Source organism: Serinus canaria, chromosome 3, assembly GCF_022539315.1.
Source record: "Serinus canaria isolate serCan28SL12 chromosome 3, serCan2020, whole genome shotgun sequence".
Taxonomy (NCBI): Eukaryota; Metazoa; Chordata; class Aves; order Passeriformes; family Fringillidae; genus Serinus; species Serinus canaria.
The window spans coordinates 72,448,428-72,471,223 of NC_066316.1; the positions used below are offsets into that span (position 1 = coordinate 72,448,428).

Sequence of the window (22,796 nt, forward strand, 5' to 3'; positions counted from 1 at the left end):
TTTTGACCCAATGAGGTAGGATACCTGTGGGTCATCTTCTACTACTGAATCCATCCAATGAATATATTTATTTCATTGCATTCATTTTATTCTTCTCTAATGTTAGGATCAGCTATGTGGAAGGAAAAGTGTTTAAAATCTATAAGTGTGTCAATATTTGAAAATATTATCTTAGTTATTGTTTTCCCATGTGTGATTTTGATAAATAAGTACACTTTCTAAATATTGAAATGCTGCTATTTTTCTGTTGAAATCTAACTGTAGTAAATTAAATGCATATAATTTGAATGCCTCAGTAAGCAGTAATAGTTATTCTGAAGTTTCTGAAGTTAATTACAATGATTAATTTTTTTTTTTTTTTTTTTTTACAGAATGCTGACGAGTACACAGATCTGCCTGTGAGACACAATGAAGATCAGATGAACAGTGAACTGGCCAAACACCTTCCAATTGAAGTCAATCCCCATTCATTTGACAGTTCACACACAAAAACACACCTCTTGCTGCAAGCCCACTTCAGTCATGCCATGCTGCCTTGTCCAGATTATGCAACTGATACAAAGACAGTGCTGGACCAAGCAATCAGAATATGCCAGGTATTGTGATGCATTTCAGTATATAAATCTTGTTGGCTTACTGTTTATTGTTAGAGTGTTCTCATGTTTTGAATATAGAAGAGTCTGAAGATTTCTTGCAGTCTTGTGGAGAGCTGGTACCACACGATATTACAGCACCTTGTTTAGGGAGGAACTGGATGCCCATAATGGTTCCCACTTTACAGAACTGCAGGTGAACAAACTTAGAGTAAAAGACAGTCATGCTCTGACTGGAGGCATCTATTGCCATATAATGACCTCTGCTTTCTTTGCAACAGCTTTTTGTCTCTCTGTTGTGGAATGTTGTATAAGAATCATTCTGGCATGGCTGTGGTCCCTGTAGATTGTTATGCTGATACCCAAGAACCTGTCTCCCCTGAGTACTTCTACTTTTCTAGCACCCAAAAGCACTGTAGTCACTCCCAAGCACAAATATAATGTGTTTTGAAATCTGATTCAGGGTGAGATGCAGAGGTTTTCCCTAAGCTCCTCCACCTACTGTAAAGACACATCTTCTATGTCCCAGTGATCACAGAGTCAAAAAGCATGTTTTTAAATGCAGATTTTAAACTCACCCTGGATACTTGTGAGTTTTTACAGTTGTACTGCAGTTGCAGCCCACGGAAACTAAACCGACCGTGGAGAGTACTGGTAACAAGCAATCACATGCACAGCTGCCACCTCAAAAGAATTTTAAAGTAGCAACTGGAGGTTGGGTTAGAGTGCTGCCATATCTGAAAAGCTCAGTTACAGTTACAGCAGGAAAGGTGAGCTCTAGCTGTCACAGGAAACAACTGACCCCCTGAGCCTCCTGGGAAGAATTCTTCTCTTTAGCAGAACTGCACAAGGACTCATTCACTGGTTCTTGAAGATCAGGCAGCCTTCAACAAACTGCTGGTTTTTGTTTCTGAGTTCAATACCTGTAAAACAGAGCCAGTACTTCTTTCTTCCTACAGTTTTTGTTGGCTCAGATTTTAATATCCTCAGTGATCTGTTTGTCGACTATCAGACAGAAACTTTGCTCTTGTTTGAAGCCTGTTGGTGATATGGTAACTACAAACATCATTGTGTCCAGCTGGCAGTTTGTAAAACTGCTCTATGAGAAACTATTAATCAGTGCTCTAGACAGAGAAAATACTGTGTGCAGTTCAGTCCAGCAATTTGGGTAAGGCTCAACCTTACACTAATAAAAACAAGCTTAAAATACTAATATCAAATTCGGCAAAAGTGAAATTAGGGAATGTAAGAAGCAAATATCACCACAGACATTACCACTACACAGTCCTAATCTTGGTAACCAGCAGTGCTTGTATGCTAGTCTGTTTCAAATATTTCAAATCAATAAAATCATGGTGCTGAAAATGTAGAAACAGCTATGCCGTATACTCAGTTATTAACAGAGAAAAGCATCACTTGCTCAGGTGAGAAAATTCATCTTTGTTTCAAAAAAATCACATACTTAAAGTTCATTTAGATGTTTGTGAAGTAACCGTTAGGGAGTTAATTACATATTTGGGGCAAATGTAAATTAAATACTATTTTCTGTAATTATTTAGTTCTGTTTTGCTAAGAAATGTATTTTCTTAATCCTGCTACTGCATCGTATGTATTTCAGAAACAAGAGTCACTTAGGAAAAAAAAAACACGAAATATTCAACAGTTCCTTTAAACTGAAGTAGAGTTCAGAAAAATGCCATTCCATATTATGCCTTGGCACTCTAACCTTCAGTTGACTACTATATCATTATATATACAGTCATCTTAAAAAAAAAAAACACACCAAAACAAAAGGAAAACATGCAAGCACTTTTGTATTTTAAAGTTGGCACATGGTTTACATCTCTCGGGAGATTATTGGTTCCATCTTATTAGTCACGCTTTCCGAAGGGAGGTTAAAGTTCCCAGAATCTAAGCAATAGACAGGGTTACACTTTCAATACTGGTTGTTACCTTTTTCCTTAGCACTGACCTGCTGATGAACTCTGGGTCAGCAGAGGTAGGAAGAAAAATGTTAGTTATGAGAAAAGGAAGTGAAGCATGGAAGGATCCACTGATGAGCAGATTCAGTGGGTGCTGTTCTGTGTGTGTGTGAACACGCGCTCGCGTATCGTCAAACGTGAAACACAGCAGTGAGGCGGGAATAGGGTTTTGAGTTGCATTGAATTCTTTTTTATTTGCTTACAAATTATTTTAGTGTTGAGGTTGTATAGCTAACCTCCAGATTGTGACCTGAACATAAACAGTTCTTTTTGCTGGAGGGTACATGAATAACAGAATTTTCATATCAGCATTACTGTTCTGTTACAAGAAAGAAAGATCTTTCAAAGAGCTTTTATAGGTGGTTATACAGCAGGCCTTTATCCCAGGTCCCCTGCAGTGCAGATTTGCCATCTCTAGCCATTATGTGTAAGCAAACCTCTTTCCATCCCAGACTATTAAACTTCTCCAATCTACTGTGGTGTCCTTCACCTGAATCAACCTTCCCTCCCAGGACTCCTTTCCTATCCCACATGTTTCATTCTCCCTTCCATTCCTCCAGCACCTTCTGGGTTTTTTCATTGCTAGTGACTTCAGGCTGGGTATTGTTACTGGTCCAGCAGAAAACCATGTTAACAGCATTACATAGGTAAATGTAGCTCCTGGATTCCAGGTAAGATTCCACTACACTTTAATGAAAAACTTATTAAACAACACTTAAATCATTTTTCCTTTGATGTCTTTAAGGTTTTGTCTCTACTTTAGAATTCTCTTGCTTAAACTTTCAATGAAATATTAAAGTCATTAGCATTTAACAGAATTTGAGGAGTTACAATACTGGCTTAATAGGGAATGTAATTTTTAGCATAAAAAAAGGAAGAAATATATTCTGTTACAGTTTTCCTATGGTTGGCATTTGTTAGATATAGGTGGAATTCCTTATAGCAAGATCAAATTTAGTATTTATATACCTAGGATGAAAAGCAGAATCTTTTACTGCAGAAATATGGGGAATAGCAATATATAGCCTTTCAGAATGTGAATGCCTATCTGCTCCCACTCCCATCTCTGTAATGAATGGCCACTGAGGCATTGACTAGGCTAAAGACCCTTTCTCTACCCTGAAAACCTCAAGTTAAAATCTAGTTTGTTATCAGTGACAGGTCTCACAGATAAAGCACAGGAGGTTCCCATGGCTCAAAAAAACTGCCTCAACTTCCTGTGTGACCTTGGCCAACTCATTTAATTTTTATTTGCCTCAGATACCACTAGTACAGTTACAATAGACAATATATTCTCTTCAAGCCTAGTACTCTCTGTTATTTTTACTGAGAAAAGCTAGAGGTGTCATTAAGATGGTGCTGAACACTCCAGTAGCTTCTCAAAATCAAACATTTCTCCATTTCTTTCAGGAGGATGAACATTAAATAATAAAAATTCTAATGAAAATATTTTTCTAACATTTTTATAAAATATAATTATTATTGTAAAGACTATACTCCACCTTTTTTCCTATCTTATTTAAGAACACATGAAACTAAATCTAATCTATTTTTTTGCTTCCTTTGTCAAGCCTTATATTTTGTGACTGTGTATTCAGCGATCAGTTCCTATTCTGCAGTTCCAAGACTATTGCCTATATTTGCATTAATTGAAATGGATAATTGAGGCAGTAATACTGTCACTCTCAGATTCAACAGGGCAGTCTCTTCTCAGAAATAATGTGACAGTTGTTGGCTTTGCATAGGAATTGGCCACAAGCCTCCACTTGTACTATAATCGTTGATAAAATATTTTAAAATTGCCAGGAGTAGAACTGCCATGGAGCTCAGCCCTAACCTTTGAGAAGTGTTTACCTATGGATGTGTTAAACTCATCTCAGTAGGGTAGCTGGGCATTGAGAGAGGGTGAAACAGATTCCAAACTGCAGAAGAAAGACTGCTCTGCATGGGAAACAGGCCTATCTCTGTAACAAGGACCTTGTAACGCTATCACTAATGCCCTGTTGTTCTCCATCATGTTAGTCCTCTGGAGAATCTGATTTTGGCAGGAAAGAAAAATACTCCTTGTGTTAAGCACTGTGTTTCCTTAGCTAGATGGTGATATGTATAATACTGCTTTAGCCATCCTAAACCAGTTAAAGTTGTTTCTGGTCATTTAAACTGCAACTTTTATGCTATAGTTCTTATGAGAACCATCTTTGTGTTTAGAGTTGTCAAATATTGCACAAATATGCTGCCAAATTCAGCTAAGAGCTGGCTTATGTACAAAATACTGTACAAAACTGCAGCTGTGCTGGGTGGTGGTGGTGGCTCCTCAAAAAAAGTAGAACACAAAAGTACTTCTGGCCATGCAAAGGCAAAGGAGCCCATGTTGCCATTTTGAGACTCAAAGAAAGAAAATGTCATTTGGACAGAAAATGTCCTCTGCACTTCTCATCATCCCAAAATCTCCTCAGTTCATAACAGCCACTAAAACTATTGATTTGGAGAGCCATGTCCCTTGGACCTTTTGTTTTTCTGCTTACAAGGAAGTGGAGACGTTTTTAAAGGCCCTAAGAGTGGTTTGGGCTCATGTATTCATGTATTGCTTGTTGGTAGTGCAGGTGTGCCAACTGCTTGCTGGAAGGTGGTGGGAGTTACAGGAAAGGCCAGTTTTATAGTTGTGTAAGTAAGATTTGTCCAGAAGCGTGCAGGGAAAGAGCTTTTGTGTAATGGTTGCATTGGCAACTATAAATAAATGGGCAGCTTTACTTAACGAAGGGAAGATAATCAAATCAACTTGAGAATACAGAGGATTACTCAGAAACAAGGAGCAGAGGCCACATCTCCTCAGCTGCTACACATATTCTTTGTGTATGCAGTAATATTCCAGTGATAGCACAGTGTTTGCAATTTTACTTAAATACTGGCTGCTTTCATGGCTGTATGGTTAATTATTGCACATTAGGAGTGTGGAAATAATAGAATAATCAAAAAATCTCGTTGTGCTTATACTGTGTGGCAACGCTCACTTATAGATACTAAACATAAATGGATCACTTTGTAGGGAAAGTACCTGGACATGTTGGGCTGGAAATGTTGTCTGCTTGTGTTGTGTAGTTATATATACAGGAGAAGGGAGGGTTACTTTTGTGGTGCTGGAGTTCTGCTTGCTGTGGATGATCAGTGGGTGTATGGAAGCACCTTGGTGACGGTTTAATGATGATTTGGTGCTGCTTGTGCCTAATCCCTCCCCCACCCATGACAAACCTTTTCCCAGTTGGGGCTGGAGGAAATGAGTAATGCTTAACCCATTTGTGTGATCAATTCACTTAAGCAGCTACTGTGAAATGTTAATCACAACTTTAATTTGTACTGCATTAGCATTTTGATTAACTTGTAGGCTTGCTAGCACACTTGAAGCACTTTTACTCATAGTTACAGCTCGGAAATGACTTTTTGATTAATTAAGTTTGTTAGACAGCAGCTGAGCTTCCTGAATGCTAACCTTAAGGGGCTAAAAGTTCAGGAGAAAGTTGCTGAGAATAACTGTTGCTGTTGAAAAGGATTCTTGTGAATCCACTCAAAAAATTTTGATTATTGGCAAAATATTGCATACCTACTTTGAGACTGACATTAAACTTTAAAGAGAAGAGATTTATTATGAGAAAAATGCTGTGTATCTTTCACGGTTTTGGTAGATTTGTGTACTATTTGAAACAAGTGCTGGCGTTAAGACATTGTTCATGTTAGGAAATTGGGATTGATTGCAAAGTGATACTTATCAAAAACATTTTTTCTTTTTATGGTTCACTGGTATAGGAGAAAATATCAATTTATTAATTAGCAATTTGAAAAAAATTGGCTATTGGGACTCAATGAGTTCTTAGTAATGGGTTCTGCCCTACCAAGTTTACATTGCTGATATCACACTTTGTAGCTGCTTTTATTCTGTAATACTATTAAAAAAAATCAGTAACAACCCAAGGGTTGCGCTCCACTAAATGTAGACAGTAAATGGTTTGTCCTTTCTCCAGTTCTGAAAATACTAATAATGTTACTATGGAGGCTAAAGGATGAATACAGGGATAGGAATCTTGTGAAGCAGCTAGGAAGGTTGTAATTTGCATACATCAGTGAGACCTTTATGATGATGGGAGAATGAAGAATTAGTCTCTCAGAGGGGGTAGCAGAGCATATGGAAGAGGAGACTGAATATGCTTGTAAAAAGAATGTGAAGAGAAGTAAGATACAGAGAGCAGTATAAAAAGAGTGCCTCCTGAATAGGATTAATTACAACTTATTCACTATATCTCTGATGAAGTACAGGGGGGATGTTCTCTAGGCTGAAACCACGCAGCTGTGCAAGGGTGATTTAATTGATCTGGAAGAACTCCCCCTCTCCCCAGATTAAAACATTTCAAAAAAGTAATTTTGAACTAGACCTCTGAATTTAAAAGGTCCTGTAGATACCTGTAGTGACCTTAAACTCTCTGTAATACTTCTTCAAATAAATTCCAACTTTTCAAGTCAGTTGCTGTTTCTGAGCTATATAATTGAAGCATCATAGTCATGATTTATATAAAAATATGAAACTTAAAGTACATGGCATGCTTTAACATCTGAAACTTCTGTTAGCACAATATCAATATCCATATATATTATGGATCATAATATAATCTTATGTATTGGAAGGCTTTCTACATTTGAAGCATGTGCAAAATAATAATTATTATTATGAATTCATAGTTTTTTTAAAAAATAGGTAAAATGCATACCCTTTTGTCTATTATCTATAAATATTTGTCACATAAATTCTGCAGTCTTAAACAGCTCTAAGTAGGCACAATTCTAATAATTTTTATTGACCTGTGGATTTAAACTCCTACATATAACTGAAATTTAGTACTAGACTAAACTTTAAATTCATGAATAAAAGCACTAAAAAAGTATCATAGTCTGTGAAGCTCTCAGATTCACAGAGAAAAATAAGATTAATCTTTTAAGAGTAGATAAATTTGAGTCATGTAACTCACCCTGAGTACACCTGAAGTTTTAATCCCTATCCATGAAGTCATTGCCATCAATGGCATCACTGTAGGCACTCAGCTTTCAGCTGAAATGGCATTTCTTACATTTCTGTGTCTTGCCTCTGTATCCAAAGCAATTATCATTATAGTTTCATTGACACTTCACTGAAATATAATTTATCCACAAAATATTAATATTTATGCTTACAGGATTTAAGTCAAAATGCTTAGTATATTCAGAGTTATAGGACAGGTGACTTCAAAAAGAAGAAGAAATTATTCTAAGCAGTATGCAGGCTCTGTTAATGAGATGCAAGCTCTATCACTTTTAACACTCCAATAGCTTATTTTAAAGGAAAAAGCTATTTAAGTCATTTGGGTAGATCAGAAATTCTGCTAGTTTTAGTCTGGTCCCCTGCCACCTACCCAGTCGTACAAGAGTGATCCAGAGTATCTGACTTTCAAATGAGGACTGTGAAAGTAATACCAAAAACAGTGTTTATAAAAACTTTGTTTAAAAGTCTCTAGAAGAAAGAATTTAGCAATCAGGATATTTTAGTAGCCTGAAAAATCTCCTAAATGAGTGGGAGTGTGTGTGTGGGGTATGTTCATTATGGAACATTATAGTATTCCAATTTATTGAGCACAATTAGTATTCCAATTTGAGCAAAAATAGGGAGTGCTTAATGACACCAGTGAAGTGCAATGTTTTGCTGTCAATTAGAGTGCCACATACTCACCTCTTCTACATCCTGCCTCCATCTTTGCTTCCCCTCAAACTAGGGAGTTATAAACCACTATGTAAATTCCGAGCATCAGTAATAACTTTGGCTAGAAAGAGACAGACTGTTAAATTTCACCTTCATGTCAGATCAGAAAGGTACAGTTTGATCAGTTTAAATCATTCTGTACCTAAGGATAAGCAGCTGCTGCTCCTGAAAAAACAAAAGATGAAAACCTGATCATAGATGCTGATGGTTTTGTCTTAATGCACTCCTGGAATGATGACAGCAATAGCAAGATTTTGATCTAAACATTTTGACACTCAATTCCAATCAGAATGAAAGGTTTTGCCATACCTGACAACATCTACATCAGTGAGCTGCTGATCACTGGCATTTTTGTGCTGCCCCAGCCGTGGTTAATAGGTCTTTGCTTCCCACATTGGCACAAGCCAAGATGGTTTTGATAGTAGCAGACAAAATGTAAAGGAGGTGTCACTAATTGCTGTTACTACTTTGTAACTGTCCAAGTATGGCATTGGGAAGGCTTAAGAGCTATTGCCTGAATCTTTCATGAAAACCTATCTTAGTATAGGCATCTGCTTTTAATTCTCCTAAGTGCAGAAGGAGCCCCAAATAAGAGGATGGTAAACAACCAATAATTTCCTTGACTCCATCTATCTACCCCATTTATTCTACTTCAGGTTAAAAAGCGGTGTGCTTAGAGGGGTGTTTTTTGTTTTGATTTGGTTTTTTATTATTTAATTTGTTGGTTTACCAAAAAATACTTTTTTTTTTCTGTAGTTAAAGCATCTTTACTGGTAGCTGTTTCACTCATTGCACTCACTGTCTGCTTCTTTTAAATTTCTCTCTGTGATGAAATTATCCTGTATTGCTTTAAATTCTTAGACTAGAAAGGCAGGTACACCAGTTTGTGCCATTTCCCAATTTAGAATAATACTCTTAATCTGTTCCAATCTTACCCACTCTAAGACATTTAGAATTATTTGCTATTTTGCAAAATAAGAGCTTAAAAAGCCGTAAGTTTCTATAAAATTATACTGGTTTTGACTTAAAAATAACAATAAGCAACACAAGTAGCAACTTGATAAACAAGAGAAACCAAATATATTATTCATCAGATAATATAAATATTAAATACTTTAAATTTTTGTGGTGTGTATTATATTCTTTGTTTAGTTGCTTATATTTACGTTTGGAGATAGGGGAATAACTCAATTTGTTACCTTGAGTATTTATAGGAATTTCAGTAACAATTTAAGTATCAAGCATCTCCGTGTTTTACACTTAGAGGAAAACAAAATGTCTGGAGGTTTCCAAGGCAGCAGATGAAACAAGCCAACTTTACCATTGTTCTGACTTTTTCACAATGTCACTGTCTTGGATTTCACATCCAGATAGAGATGCTGTGAATAAATTCTATGGGTAAAGAAGCAGAAAATAAGGAGGAAAAGAGGATTTGCCGTGTGGATTCATTATAACAATGTAGAACACAGAGTCTCACACACACAGGCTTTCCTTACTCCCTACGGGATATCTGTCTGTAGGCCTCTATCAATTTCTAGGAGATTTTCTATGTGAAAGGATCCTCCAGTTAATTTCAAAGTATAGCTTGTTTTAGATTTATCTTTCTCTTACATCTTCACTCTTCTTTTCCCCTTTTCAAACCTCTGTTTGAAAGGGAGGAGAGTGATAGATTTTAAAAAAACCACAAAAAAATACCCACACCAAAACAATGTAAACAGTGTTATGTGTGCATCTCCAGAAGCATTCTATGAAATACCACTGCTCCATGCTGGATAAAAATACAACTTGCTGTATTCTTCTTGTTGCTCATGGAAAATACAGCAGATTTGTGCACCGGTTATTCTTCACATACGTACAGCAGCATCATCACTGGGGAACATGATGTTTCCAGCTGTCAGAATAGCAGAGAAGAACAAGAATCAGATAGTGGAGAACAGGAGGCAGATACCAGCCTGTCTCAGCAACACAGACTGCTCAGAAATACAGACTGTACTGTATGGATTGTTTTCAACATACTTTAAAATGTGAAATCGGGTAAAGAGCAACTCACCTTGTAAGTTTCAAAGACTGACTCCAGTCTGATGCTGAGAACAATTCCCTCCTTAGCAAGTAAATGTCATGTGAACCAATATATAAATCTGCAGGCCACAAAGCTTCTCCTTTCAAATGTGATTTCCAACATAATTCTATTTTCTATTTGGTGAAAACAATCCTACATGGAAATCACTTTGGCAAGCCAAGTGAAGAGACAGAAAATGGAAACCAGTGAGATTGTATTGTGAGGTACTGGTCCTAGGGTCACTAGGAATGGTAGAGAGTTTCAGGATGCTATGACTCTTCCTTCAAAAAATTAAATATTAAATCTGGATCTTTATTAGCTGAAAGGCCCTTTATCCACAATTCATGAGAAATGAGACAACATTTGGGTAATACAGGGTAGCACTTCAAATATTTTTCTAAGTGTCACTGATCTTATCACCCCGATCTGGGAAAAAAAAACCTGTTGAAATTGCATTGTAAACTGCTAAAATAAACTGTGTGACTCGGCCAGGAGTGAAACTAACTTGTGTCTTTAAAGTCAGTATTTCTCCAGAATCAGTGTAATTTAATTGAAATAGCTCTGCGTGTGTAAACAACTCCTTTGTTTAAAGAAGATTTCTCTGTTTAGTTTGCCTTAAGTAAATGCTGCCTTTTGTTTGTCTGTAAAACATTTGATTAAATGTAAAGACTTACACAGGCAGCTTCTCCTCATTACACTAGTGGCTGGAAAATAAGTTAAAATGGTGCAGGTATCTGCTGCCTAAGTAAGTATCAAACAATATCATTTGTGTTTACAAGAAAAACCCGTGGAAACATCTGAAGCCTAGTCTTAAAATCAAACTGCAACCCTCCTAACACCAAGATGGTATTTAAAAAGGTGTTGAAACTGTTCAGTACACCAGATGCAATTATTTTCTGGTATTTTAACCAAACATTAAATTCCCTCCATGGTGAACTACTGTTAAATATATGCCTTCCTACTCCAATGCAAATTAGAGTGTTTTAATAAGAGGAACCACACTTTATTGTGATCATAGTGTTATTGAACAACAAAATAAGCAATACACCTAATACATTATAGCATTATTTTTTTCACCAGTTGAAATGCTTTCATAAATCATAATAATTCATTCAATGTAGACAGGGTGGAAAGTATGGTATCTCTCCAAATAGCTGCATTTACTATTTTAAAAAGTTGAAACCAAAAATTTCATGTTTGGTCCTTTTTCCCTTGGAAGAACTCTTAAATTGACTTTCAGACTAACCAAACATAGTATAGTCCAGTCAAGAAAAAAAGCAAGCAGAGCCATTTTTTTCATGTCCATTGGGCCATCTGCAGTGCAAAATCCATACTGAATTAGCTTGAGATCTTTATGCAAATAAGAGGCATACTGTTAGTAAACAGTATGCCTCTTATTTGTACTGTCAAAACTTGGGAAGTAGAAATGGAACAGAAACTCATGAGGCACGGAGGGCAGGATGATTTTTAACAGTTTGAAATCTGATGTATAGCTGCATAGGGGGTTTTTGTTTGCTTGTGTTTTCTGTGTACTTTGGGGAAGCTTTTCAGGATCAGGATAGAGATGCCAAAGGAGAGACAGCCAAATATCCCTCATTCTCAAGACAGTCAACTGTTTACAGTGCAAAGGGTGAAATCCATTTTGTTTCTGATCACTTTTACTCACTATAGGTAAAATATAAGCTGTTTTGTAAGCTTTCTTCAAGATTTCAACTTATGTGTCAGTGTTGAACAAAATCTCTAATACATTATTAAGCTAAATTTTAGTGGTTTTATCTAGTCCAGTTCCAGAGGGTTTTTTAAGTTCAAATGGAAATAACAATTGCTGCTTGTAAATGACATTAGTATTAATTTTTGAACAAATGTAAATATGTTGGTGTTTTTCTTAAATAGTTCAAGGATTTTTGAATAAATATGTAATTCTAAGAAAGCTCTCGTGTCAAAATATAAATAAATACTGCCATTAATTGTAACCTTTTCTTTTACAGTTAAAGTTGAATTTTTTTCCCTTCATTCTGAGTTGAGTTGTGTCAAAGAGCAGTTATTTGTAAGGGAAAGAGTCTACCATAAGTTCTCACCCACAAAACCATTCCAAAAGTGTCTAACTACCATCAATAGAGGTTGAAGTAAATTCTTATGTTAAGGCCTAGAAATCACAGTATATTAAACATCAATCACATGTTGTTCCTTGTATGAACCAGGTATGAAGTTATATTTGCAGGTGGATTTTTTTTTTTATTATGTGTCTCCTTTTCTTAGGCGATGCTGGATGTAGCAGCACATCACGGCTGGCTGGTGACTTCACTAAACATAACTAACCTGGTGCAGATGGTGGTTCAGGGTAGATGGATACATGACTCATCCCTGCTTACTTTGCCAAATGTAGAGCTCCAGCATCTTTACCTTTTTCGGTATGTGATTCTTTAAAGCATTAGCAGGTATCCATCATCCTGCTGCTGATGGTCTTTGAATGGCCTTGTTGTGCCCGAGAATGTTTGTTAACAAATCAGAAGCAGAGCTCTGTCTTTCACAGTGATGCTTTCCCAAATTAATTTTCTGTTTCTGTTTTCAATATTCATTGATTAATTAACCCCCACAGATTATTTTGAGAACCATGATTCCAGACAAATCAATAAGAGACCACTGGAAGGGTTCCAAGTCCTAACAAATCTAACTCTGTGTGTTAATTATCTCTTTATTTTAATCCATTATAAAACTACATTAGTATCCATCTTAACATCATAGATAATGCAAAGCTCTATAGATGCTTAGATGATGCAGTAATTAATGCTAGCCAAAAATAAATGACCACCCTTTAAAAACAGAACACAGTATTGAGTTTTACCACCAAAACAACTGAATACAAATGTTTGCTTTCCCTCCCTGGGCATATGTTTTGCTGTCTGTATCAGGAAATGGAGCCAAGGCCAAAGGAAGAGTGTGCGTGGAGGTTACCAAGGACCTATCGAGTGTCTTCCTGAACTAATGGCTGCCTGCGAAGGAAAAGAGAATGTTTTTGCTTCCATTGTGGACAGTGAGTTGCCAGCAGCACACATTTCACAGGTAACACTTTCAGTCTGTGACTGTTATCATTGTGATTGGAAAGGAAGACCAGTTAGGCAAAGAAATACTCTCTCTCCTTCAGTAAATACCATGTGATGTTCTGTATAAAAGTGCAACACATTCATTGCTCTAATTTCAAGGTACTGCTGGCTTTGCAGAAGTTCTTCTCTGCCTGTTTTCTTAATATTATTCTCACTTATTCCCTGCTAAGCAGTAACAGACTCTGGTTTATGGCTGATATTACCACATCTCTCTGCTCCAAAGATGCTTCTCTAGGTCATTCAATCTGCTGAGTGCTACCCACCTTTTCATAGCTCTGCACTAGGAATACATGCATTGCAAATGTCATCATAGCTGGTTCCTGAAGTGGTCTGTCAAACACTATTTTTTCTGAGAATACTCTTAGGAAAAGATCCAGCACTCTATTTCTGTTTGAAACAGAAAAAGAAGATGAAAATTTCCTACTTCACAGGGGAAGGAAAAAAAAATACTGTTCCAAAATGTTGAGCTGCTAAAATCTTGTTTTCAAGGCATTTGCAGCAAAGGATAGCTATATTCCATAGCATTCATCACATTCTAAGCCTATTGATTTCAAATACATGTAGGAAAGATGAAAACTTCAAAAGCTATACTTCAAATGTTTTTATTTGAATGTTTAAAAGGACAGTTTGACTGTGCAGCTTCAGTTAAATCTTTTACTGATATGCAAACAAGAAGAAAAGTACTTAAATATCTGTAATAGACATCTGCATTTGTAACCAAATTAACATCAAAATTTTGAATTAAGTAAATGTATTGACATCAAAAAAAGGCTTCCTTTAACAACAGATTTCTAACATAATACACATTGATTTCAGTCCAACTTTCAGATGTGATAAAAAATTAGAACATTGTTATAATTAGTTCAGGGAGAACTCAGAAGTAAACTTACTTAATTTATTTGCATAAATTGCCATTCTGTTATCTTTAAAAGCAAATGCAAATTGGCTCTGTCTGATATGATGATGGTTATTTGGCTCAAAAGTGCTTCAATTTGCGTAGCAATCTGGTGTCGTCTCTGCAGTGAGGCGATCCCAGGTAACATACAAATCCTGAATTATTCCAGAAATTAGTATGTTTAAAGCATCAATTTAAGTGCTAATTGCAGTAGTAATGAGAAAAAGCAGTACTACTGTGAGATTTGCATCTACTGCCCCATCAGTATGCCTGGAACGGCTGCTGACTGGCAGAGGATTTGGCTGCTAATTAAATAATAGTATGCATGGCAGTGTTCTCGTCTGATTCAATAGATGAAGATTAATCCTCAGATAAATATGTTTGGCTGGTATTGAAATGTCTTAGCAGTTTCTTCAAAAATAGCTTGCGTGTATGTGGTGTGTATGTTCACACTGTGAATGACTCTGTGCCTCTATATATCTATGTTTGTAAATACAGATGCATGTAAGAGGGAAAAACATAATGTCTTGCCATCATGTGAGGAGAAGCTTTCATTTCCATGAGCTGGGAATGGCTGTATTTGGTATAGCAAAGCCATGACTGTGTTGTGCAGGGCATTGCAAATGTGAAAGCTTTATACCAATATGTTATATTGCTTGCAGTACTTTTTACAGAAAAAACAAAAGTATAAAACTATTGTAATACCTTGCAGAGAATTAAAATTCATATTTAGACTGCCTGTTGAGGGTCTTCATGTGCAAAGTCTTTCAGTGCTCACATAGACAGGGCCAACCAAGAGAAAAATTCTTCAGCATCTGTATTCAATGTTTTCTATAAAGAAAGAATATCATACTACAGAGTTTAGGCTTAGCCTTCTAGAACCAGACATGAACAGAGCCAAATAAAGTGGTAAATATGACACTAAATTGCCAGAACCATTCTTTTCCTAAAAAAACTTTTACTTTGCACTCTAAGTATATTGAACCCATATCTTAAAGCTAAAGATTACTAGCAAGACACTGGTAAAAACAGCTTAAGCTTTACATAAATTTCATGCAGATGGGAAAAGGAAGAAGTTTTACATTTGGAAAGAAGGAAATGCCTTTTAAGCAGATTGGTAATTAATTTTTATATAGCAGCTCTTGAAGCTGCTCATGGATTTGGAATATTAGGCTAGGTTCTGGGGAGACAGATTATTGGCAAAAATACTAATGATGTTACCAAAGGTTTGTGAGGAATTTTTGATTTGATTATAATTTGAATCTACGGGCTTGGTAGATAAATGTGTATGTATAGTATATATGTGCATGTATATATTGGAAATATTTAGATATTTAAATGGAGGTGACATGTGCTTGTGTCTTCCTATACAGCAAAAAAAAACTCATTAAATTGTCAAAAAATACATAAGCCAGATGGGAGCCTGAGTTTAATTTTACAGAATTTTGTATTATAATTCCAAACCTCACTGAAAGTCAGGGGAGCTTTAAAAGCTGACAACCCAAATTCAAACTATTTAGACTAACCCCACTCTTTGGTGAAAGCTCTGTGTTTCAGTGATTCATTGTGAATCATATTTCTTTAACGAATCTCTTTCGGTTTCTAAGTCACTTAGGCATTAAGCACCTTTTAAAATATTGAGGTAATATTTATGTTTTTCAAAAAGAAAAAAGAAACTTCAAGATTGAAAATAAATAAATATTATCTCCACTATAGTATAATCTACTTTTACTCTGTGTTCCTGTAATCTTTTTTTTCATTTTCATCTGCTACTACTTGACTTTTTTCCTTAGTGAGAAAAGCATTTCTTCATTTTCCGCACATTGCATGCATGATAAAAAGGCAACCTGCTGTGCATACTGTATCAATGATCAAGCAGTACTAACTTTGCTATAATTTTCCAATACATGAGACTTGATAAATCAAGGAATCACAGAATCCTTTAGGTTGGAAAAGACCCTTAAGATCATCAAATACAACTGTCACTGGCCATCATAGGATGACATATTAAATCTACTTTCTTATCTAATTATAAAGTTACTCAAAGTTACTTTGGTTTGTTTGTGTTATGAAAACTACATGATGACACGACAGCCTTTGACAAATAGATTATGTTGGGATTGTATGATATAAACCAGCCCAAATCATAATCTTCACCAGACTATGGTGAAGATAACAGGTAATGCCACTAAAGGAGTTAATAAATTATGATCACTGCTGAAATTGAACATTGTTCTAACATATTTGTAACAGGTCTTGACTTTTGAGAAACATAAAAGCTTTCAAGCTTTTATGCACTTTTGATACAAATGATATCTAAAGTACAACCAAAGAGGGGATCACCAGGCAGGGTGCCTCTCCTGATCGCAGCAGAAATACTCTGCTTATACACACAGAGACACAGTCTCTGTAGAGTCTGTAGAGTTCCTACCCTAAGTTTCTTCTTTAAAATCTCTATATTGAACATAAAATCATTTTCCAGTTGAGATGTTACTACTCAAGTTATCATTTGGTGTGATCTGCTGGAAGTGGTTTTAGTAGTCTTGTGTATTATATGTATCAAAATCCTAGCAACAATGACCTAGCTAAGAATGTCAGTGGTACTTTTTTCACCTTCTTCAAAGTGCTATTTTTCCCCATTTTCTTTCAGAGTTGGGAAAAATAGAGATGTATTAACTCCTTAAAGTCCTATCTCTTTAGTTTCTGTTACAATGTTCCTGTCATTTCATAGCTAAGACACTATTAAGAACATTGGTGCAATTCATCTGTGTCCCCTGCTTTCACACTGCAGTTCCTGAGCACTCACAGCTGGCCCTCCCCACCTTCTGCACTGAACGGACACAGCTGTTCATGCAATACACAGAAGAGGAGAGAGAGAGAGAGATTAGTTTGGAGCTGAAACCAGTTTTCTCATTTAGTTCAGCCAAGCTCTGGTAATGCAGCCATTTTAATCCAAATAAGCCTGTGCTGCAGCCGAAATGGGCAGTCCTGCCCTCCCCGTGCCGCTTTCACCTCCTCTGACCCAGCTCACCGCACAGCTGCACAAATGCTGTGTCTGCCTCAGGCAAGGAGGTGGGAATGAGCATCTGGGGACACGGGGAGGAGGAGGAATCCTATCAGCCCTCTCACTGACAGTCAAAGTGGCCCGTAGCCAAGTGGCTACATGAATGCGTGTGCCAGCAGGGGAGGAGGCTGGACCACTTCTTTCAGTGGCACTGAAGGCTCATGCTTATTCAGAGTTGCAGGATTAGAGAATATGTTGCCACAATCAGCTTTAAGCTGATCTAAGTTCATGCTGTCACCAAAATAATTAGCAAGCTGATGCATCTAGCTGCACAATCCCAGCATGGCAATGCCAACATACCAGGGATGGAGACGGGCACAGGGAGCTGGTGGGGAGAAAGGAGAGAGAGACAGCACCTCCTTTCCTAGGGCAGCACGACCTTAGCTCTGCTTTCCCTGACTGCTGTATTCCTAATCACGTATTGACATACACTATTATTGTCAGTATGACTCCATGTGCTATTATTATCAGTATGACTCGTGGCAGTGATGTCTGCAAAAAGCAAACTGAGCTTTCATTAGGCCTCTAGGCCTTCTGGCACAGAAAAAAAAATCAGACCCATCGAGCCAGTCAGACACATCAGACACAATCTAAATGAAAATACATGTTGTTGAAACACTACATGGTCAAACCTGTACTTGAAAAATAAAATATGCTTTAGTCTTTTTCCAGATAAAACATTTCTGTTCCATGCTATTGCCCATGTGACTATGCCTACCCTCTTCATTCCCACAAGTTCCATTTTGGTATCTGATGGTTCTTTTCCAAGACCAATATTCTTATTTCCTTCTTCTCCTTCCCACCCTCAAGCTTTTCTTATATGCTGATTCCTGTTCTTTTCTGGGGATGGAGGGGAAAGATGGCAGGGCAGAGGTTGATTCTTGGTCTTTAGCTTTTTTCTTCCAGTGCCATCCTCATCTATCTTTTTCAACCACAGAAAGGCCACAAATCACTGCCTTTATTCCACAGCCAATCCCATTTCTTTTTCCTAACAAATTTCATTGTGTGAACGTGCTGATTTTCTTTTTTACTAAATGAAAGCCTACATTGCTCCCTTCCATTTTTGTCACAGCTTCTCAGCGCTACTTTTCCTTGTCTGAGAGACCAAAATGAGAGAAACATAGGGCTGCATATTCAGGATGCCTTTTTAAGGTTAAGAGTGTCAAGTTGAGCTACACAGATTGTATCCTGTAACAACAGTTCTCTGCACAAGAATGAGAAAGTTGAGGACCTGTTGCAGTACCGCAGAGTCTTAAAATTCCTCAGGAAGCCTCTAAGAAGGAGAGTTCATGAGGACTGACGGAAGAAAAACCTCAAAAAAAAAAAAAAAATAGAGATAACTTTGGAAATGCAGTTGAACTTTTGGTTAATTATCTGAACTGATCCTCTGAACTCTCTGAGGTTTGCCTATTGCTAATTAGCACTGCAGTGACTTGTTCTTTATGGATTATGCTAAGGAAGTTTAATTTAAAACTTAATTATACTAGTTTTTAAGTGGCTTATAGGGAAAAAAATACTTTAATCGGGAGCAGTAAGGAATTTTTTCTGTGTTCAGACATTAGTAATCTTAGCAAGGCATGTGTAACGTGCTTGAGGAGTTTCACATTTGTTTTATTTGCTAGGTAGAAAGTAGCATAAGAGGTTAATGAAAAGTATTTTATGCTTATGATTGAGAGTTGTACAATTACATATATTCTAATACTATTATTATTATTATTATTATTAATATAAATATTTAGAGTGCACATTGAATTGTTATTGTTAGAGTGGCAATGATTGTGTAGATTATCTCATAATCCATAGAGATCTGTTTTTTCTACAGGCTTGGAATTTCTTGTGCCGTTTGCCAATTCTAAACGTCAGTCTGAGCATTAAGGGCAGTTGGGATGAGGCAGTTCAGCCACAGAACGAAGTACCTGTTCCTTCTTGGACAACAGACACACGAGATGACAAGAGATGGATCAAACTGCATGCTGATCAAGAGTATGTGCTCCAAATAAACCTGCACAGAACCCAGATGGGGTACCAGGTAAATTTATTTATCACTTCCTTCCCAGCACAAGTGTCCAATAATCCATTTACATTGTCAATGATACTTTATACAGTATAATAGGTTTCTTTATGGTTTAAATATTATGTAAGTTACAAACACTTTCAAAGCCTTTTCTGTATTCATAGTGAAGAAAATGGATTTTTTTCAGGTTGCAACAGGATAGTAAGTGGGCTCTTAAGGTAAAATCCTAGACCAAGTCAATGAAAAAAAAATCAAATTAATTTATAAGCTTTCCAATAACGTTCACAGATGCTTCCAAACTGCATACAGACTTACACCTATAAATATGTTTCTATTTGTAACACATCCTCAGGCCTTTACTGAGAATATTTTCCTTATATTTTACATCTGATGCATTTTTGAACAGCTCCTAGAACAACTTCCACACACAATTCTTTCCCACTACATTTCAGTCCCAGACCTTTGACCATTTAAAGCACATCTCATTGCCTCCTGGGCTGGTCAGCTCGCTGGGCCCTCAGTAAATCTTGGTGTGCTAAGTCAGAAACTCCAGGAGCTGCAATTTTCCAGAAACTCCAGGAGCTGCTCTGCCCTGGCTGTACCTGTGTGTCAGATCTGAAGAGAGCTGGACCTGCCTTCATGTCAGGCACTGCTGACATTGGAGCTGTCACTCACTTATCCAGGCCTTTCTCTGTCATTTACATACCATGAATGACATATGGACCACCATGGTTATAATTTTGGTAATTAATTTCTCTAACATTTCAAATTATTAAGAATTGTAATTACCAGCATTTTGGTAAGATGAAAAGAGCCAAAGATAAAAGTAGAGAGCAGTTTTAGGTGTTGGTTTTGAGACTCTTAAGACAATTCCATTTTAATAATAGTGGAGATATATGTGTGCTGTTGAAAATCCTGAACTTATCTTACATTAGTTAAGAATCATATTTTAAAAGTATTCTTGTTCCTCAAAAGACTTGTTTCATGACTACAGCAGATTCACTATAGTTGCCAGGGGAAACTGTCTTATTTTAGGAAGAACAAAGGGCCAAAGCTCATCCATACATCATTCTTTTTGCTGTGCCAGTTTACTGGCAGAGACTTTTCCTAAGCAGAAGCCATGGAAGTGAAAGGAGCAGAGTCATTTCATGCAGTGATCACTTTTTTATAAACCTCTCCTAGAATTTGATCCCTCTTTTGTAAAAAACAGCTGGATCAAACTGTTCCTAAAGCTTCATTGCTGTGATGGTGTTTCTTCTTTCATATAAATCTTCAGTAAAACCTTTCCCTTTACAAAACACGAAATGAATGTTGATTGAGTGTGCATCATTCTGTCTTCAGCTCCCAGCAGTAAAGTCACTGTCTGAAAGAATCACTGAAATAATCTTTCCTTTTGCTATACCAAATTCAAATAAATGCTAAGTGTTGGTTTTGTCTTTATATTAATCTTGAATAAAATGCATTAGCTTTATTTAAAGATGCTAGGTTTACAATTCACACTTCTGTATTTGGAATATATTAGATAAAATTACAGAAGGGGAGTAGTATTTCCATTCAAGTTTTAGTAGCTTACAAAATAAGTGGAATAATTTCTTCTATTCTGGATTTTTCTCTGTAATTTTTTATTTTATTTTTAACCCTTCTTCTGGAAAGAAATAACACTATTTTAGTCTGGCTAAATTATAGCCTTACCTAACAATTGACAGCAATATGGTTTTGAGGTGTTCTTCGTTCAAGGAAAAATGTCATTTTGGAAAGGTGATTTCTAGTTTTTCTAAGCTGTTTCTTTTCCCCAACAGGGAAAGCAGGACAGTAAAGCAATGGCTCCTCGATTCCCCAAAGTTAAGGATGAAGGATGGTTTTTGATACTGGGAGAAGTTGACAAAAAAGAACTCATCGCCCTGAAAAGAACTGGATATGTCAGAAATCGAAATACTGTTTCCCTTGCTTTTTATACTCCAGAAACTCCTGGAAAGTATGACAAACTCTCAAATTCTCTTAGTTGTTATGTTTTCCAAGCAGTCAAGACCCAATTTCCAAACTAACAATGCTGCTTTTACTTTTCAGGTGTATCTACACCCTGTATCTCATGAGCGACAGCTACCTTGGCATGGACCAACAGTACGACATTTACCTGAACATTGTAGCAGCACAAGGCACCACGGAGGGGACTGAGGCCAAGAGCCACCTGGCCCTGAAGTAAGGCTCTCTGCAAAGACCACTCAGTCAAAAGAACTGGTTCTGCAACTAAGACATCTGGTCATTCTGGGACATCCAAAAATGCATCTGCCTTACTGGAACCAACTTCAAACCTCAAGACAACGGGGACACCGAAAGTGACTGCTGAATTTATTCTGATGACACCGAGTTAGCCACAGTGGCCTTACTCCTTTATGAAGATTTGTCTTTTCTTGTTTTATCTTTCTTCTCTAAGAAGTCAGATTGTTAGTTGAATTTTAAAACATCAAAATAAAAGACTGAAGAGTACTGTAATTTGTGCAAATTCAGGGCTATCATCTCCATTTTGAAAAGTGTTACATAGCCTGTCTATTAATAGCATTTAAATAGTCAACTTTTTTAATTTATAGGGGAAAATACAAAATTTGATCTAAGAGCTGCTGAAAATATTGATGGATGTGTTATATTTCATGTTTAATAAAAATATTCCCAGAATGTTTTGCACTGTATTTGTAGGTGTAAAATATGGGAGATACAGTAACAAAATCCTCTTCATGCATAGTACATTTTGAAAATTATAATCTAAAGAAAAATGTCACAAATTTATATTAATTATATGAGCAGTAAATGTAGTTATAAGGGCAAGCTAAATCAGAAAAAAATATTTCCAGTATAGAAATGATGCAATTTATGTAGATAATTATTAAAGTTTACTCTTTTACATGTATGTACATATATATACACATCTATTACATACTTGCAATTTCCTTACTGTTTTTTCCTGAATTTCGTAGGACTAAGGCATTTAAAATTGGGTGTCCTGTTCTAGGGCTCAGTGCTAAAGTGGGTGGCTAACTTCTGTAAATTAGGGGGCATGAGGCTCCAAAAATGGGGGTGGCAACAGGAGGCATGATGAGCAATGAATGGTTCTGCTAGGCAGAAGAAATTCTAAGAGATGCCGAGCTCTGTGACAGTACCTGCAAGGCATAAATCTGAAGGCAGAAGGCAGCAGCATCTATCTTGTTATGAGACTACGCATCCCGAGGCCAGTCCTTAAGAGGATTCAAGATGCTGAGCAAGTACTTGGAGCCAACATACTTAAAGAAACATCAGTGCATCTTCATTCAG

General features: G+C 36.7%; 1 protein-coding gene across 2 annotated transcripts in view; it reads left to right on the forward strand.

The window, feature by feature from the left end:
• Window positions 1–22,395, forward strand: part of ASCC3 (activating signal cointegrator 1 complex subunit 3) — a 252,139-nt gene extending 229,744 nt beyond the window's left edge. For both annotated transcript variants that reach the window (XM_030235642.2, XM_050973217.1), the window contains exons 37-42: window positions 372–596; window positions 12,673–12,824; window positions 13,326–13,476; window positions 19,299–19,505; window positions 21,290–21,465; window positions 21,558–22,395. In XM_030235642.2, coding sequence (XP_030091502.2) covers window positions 372–596; window positions 12,673–12,824; window positions 13,326–13,476; window positions 19,299–19,505; window positions 21,290–21,465; window positions 21,558–21,693 — 1,047 coding nt within the window. In that variant the 3' untranslated portion in view covers window positions 21,694–22,395. The remainder of the gene's footprint in view (window positions 1–371; window positions 597–12,672; window positions 12,825–13,325; window positions 13,477–19,298; window positions 19,506–21,289; window positions 21,466–21,557) is intronic.
• Window positions 22,396–22,796: the final 401 nt, after the last annotated feature.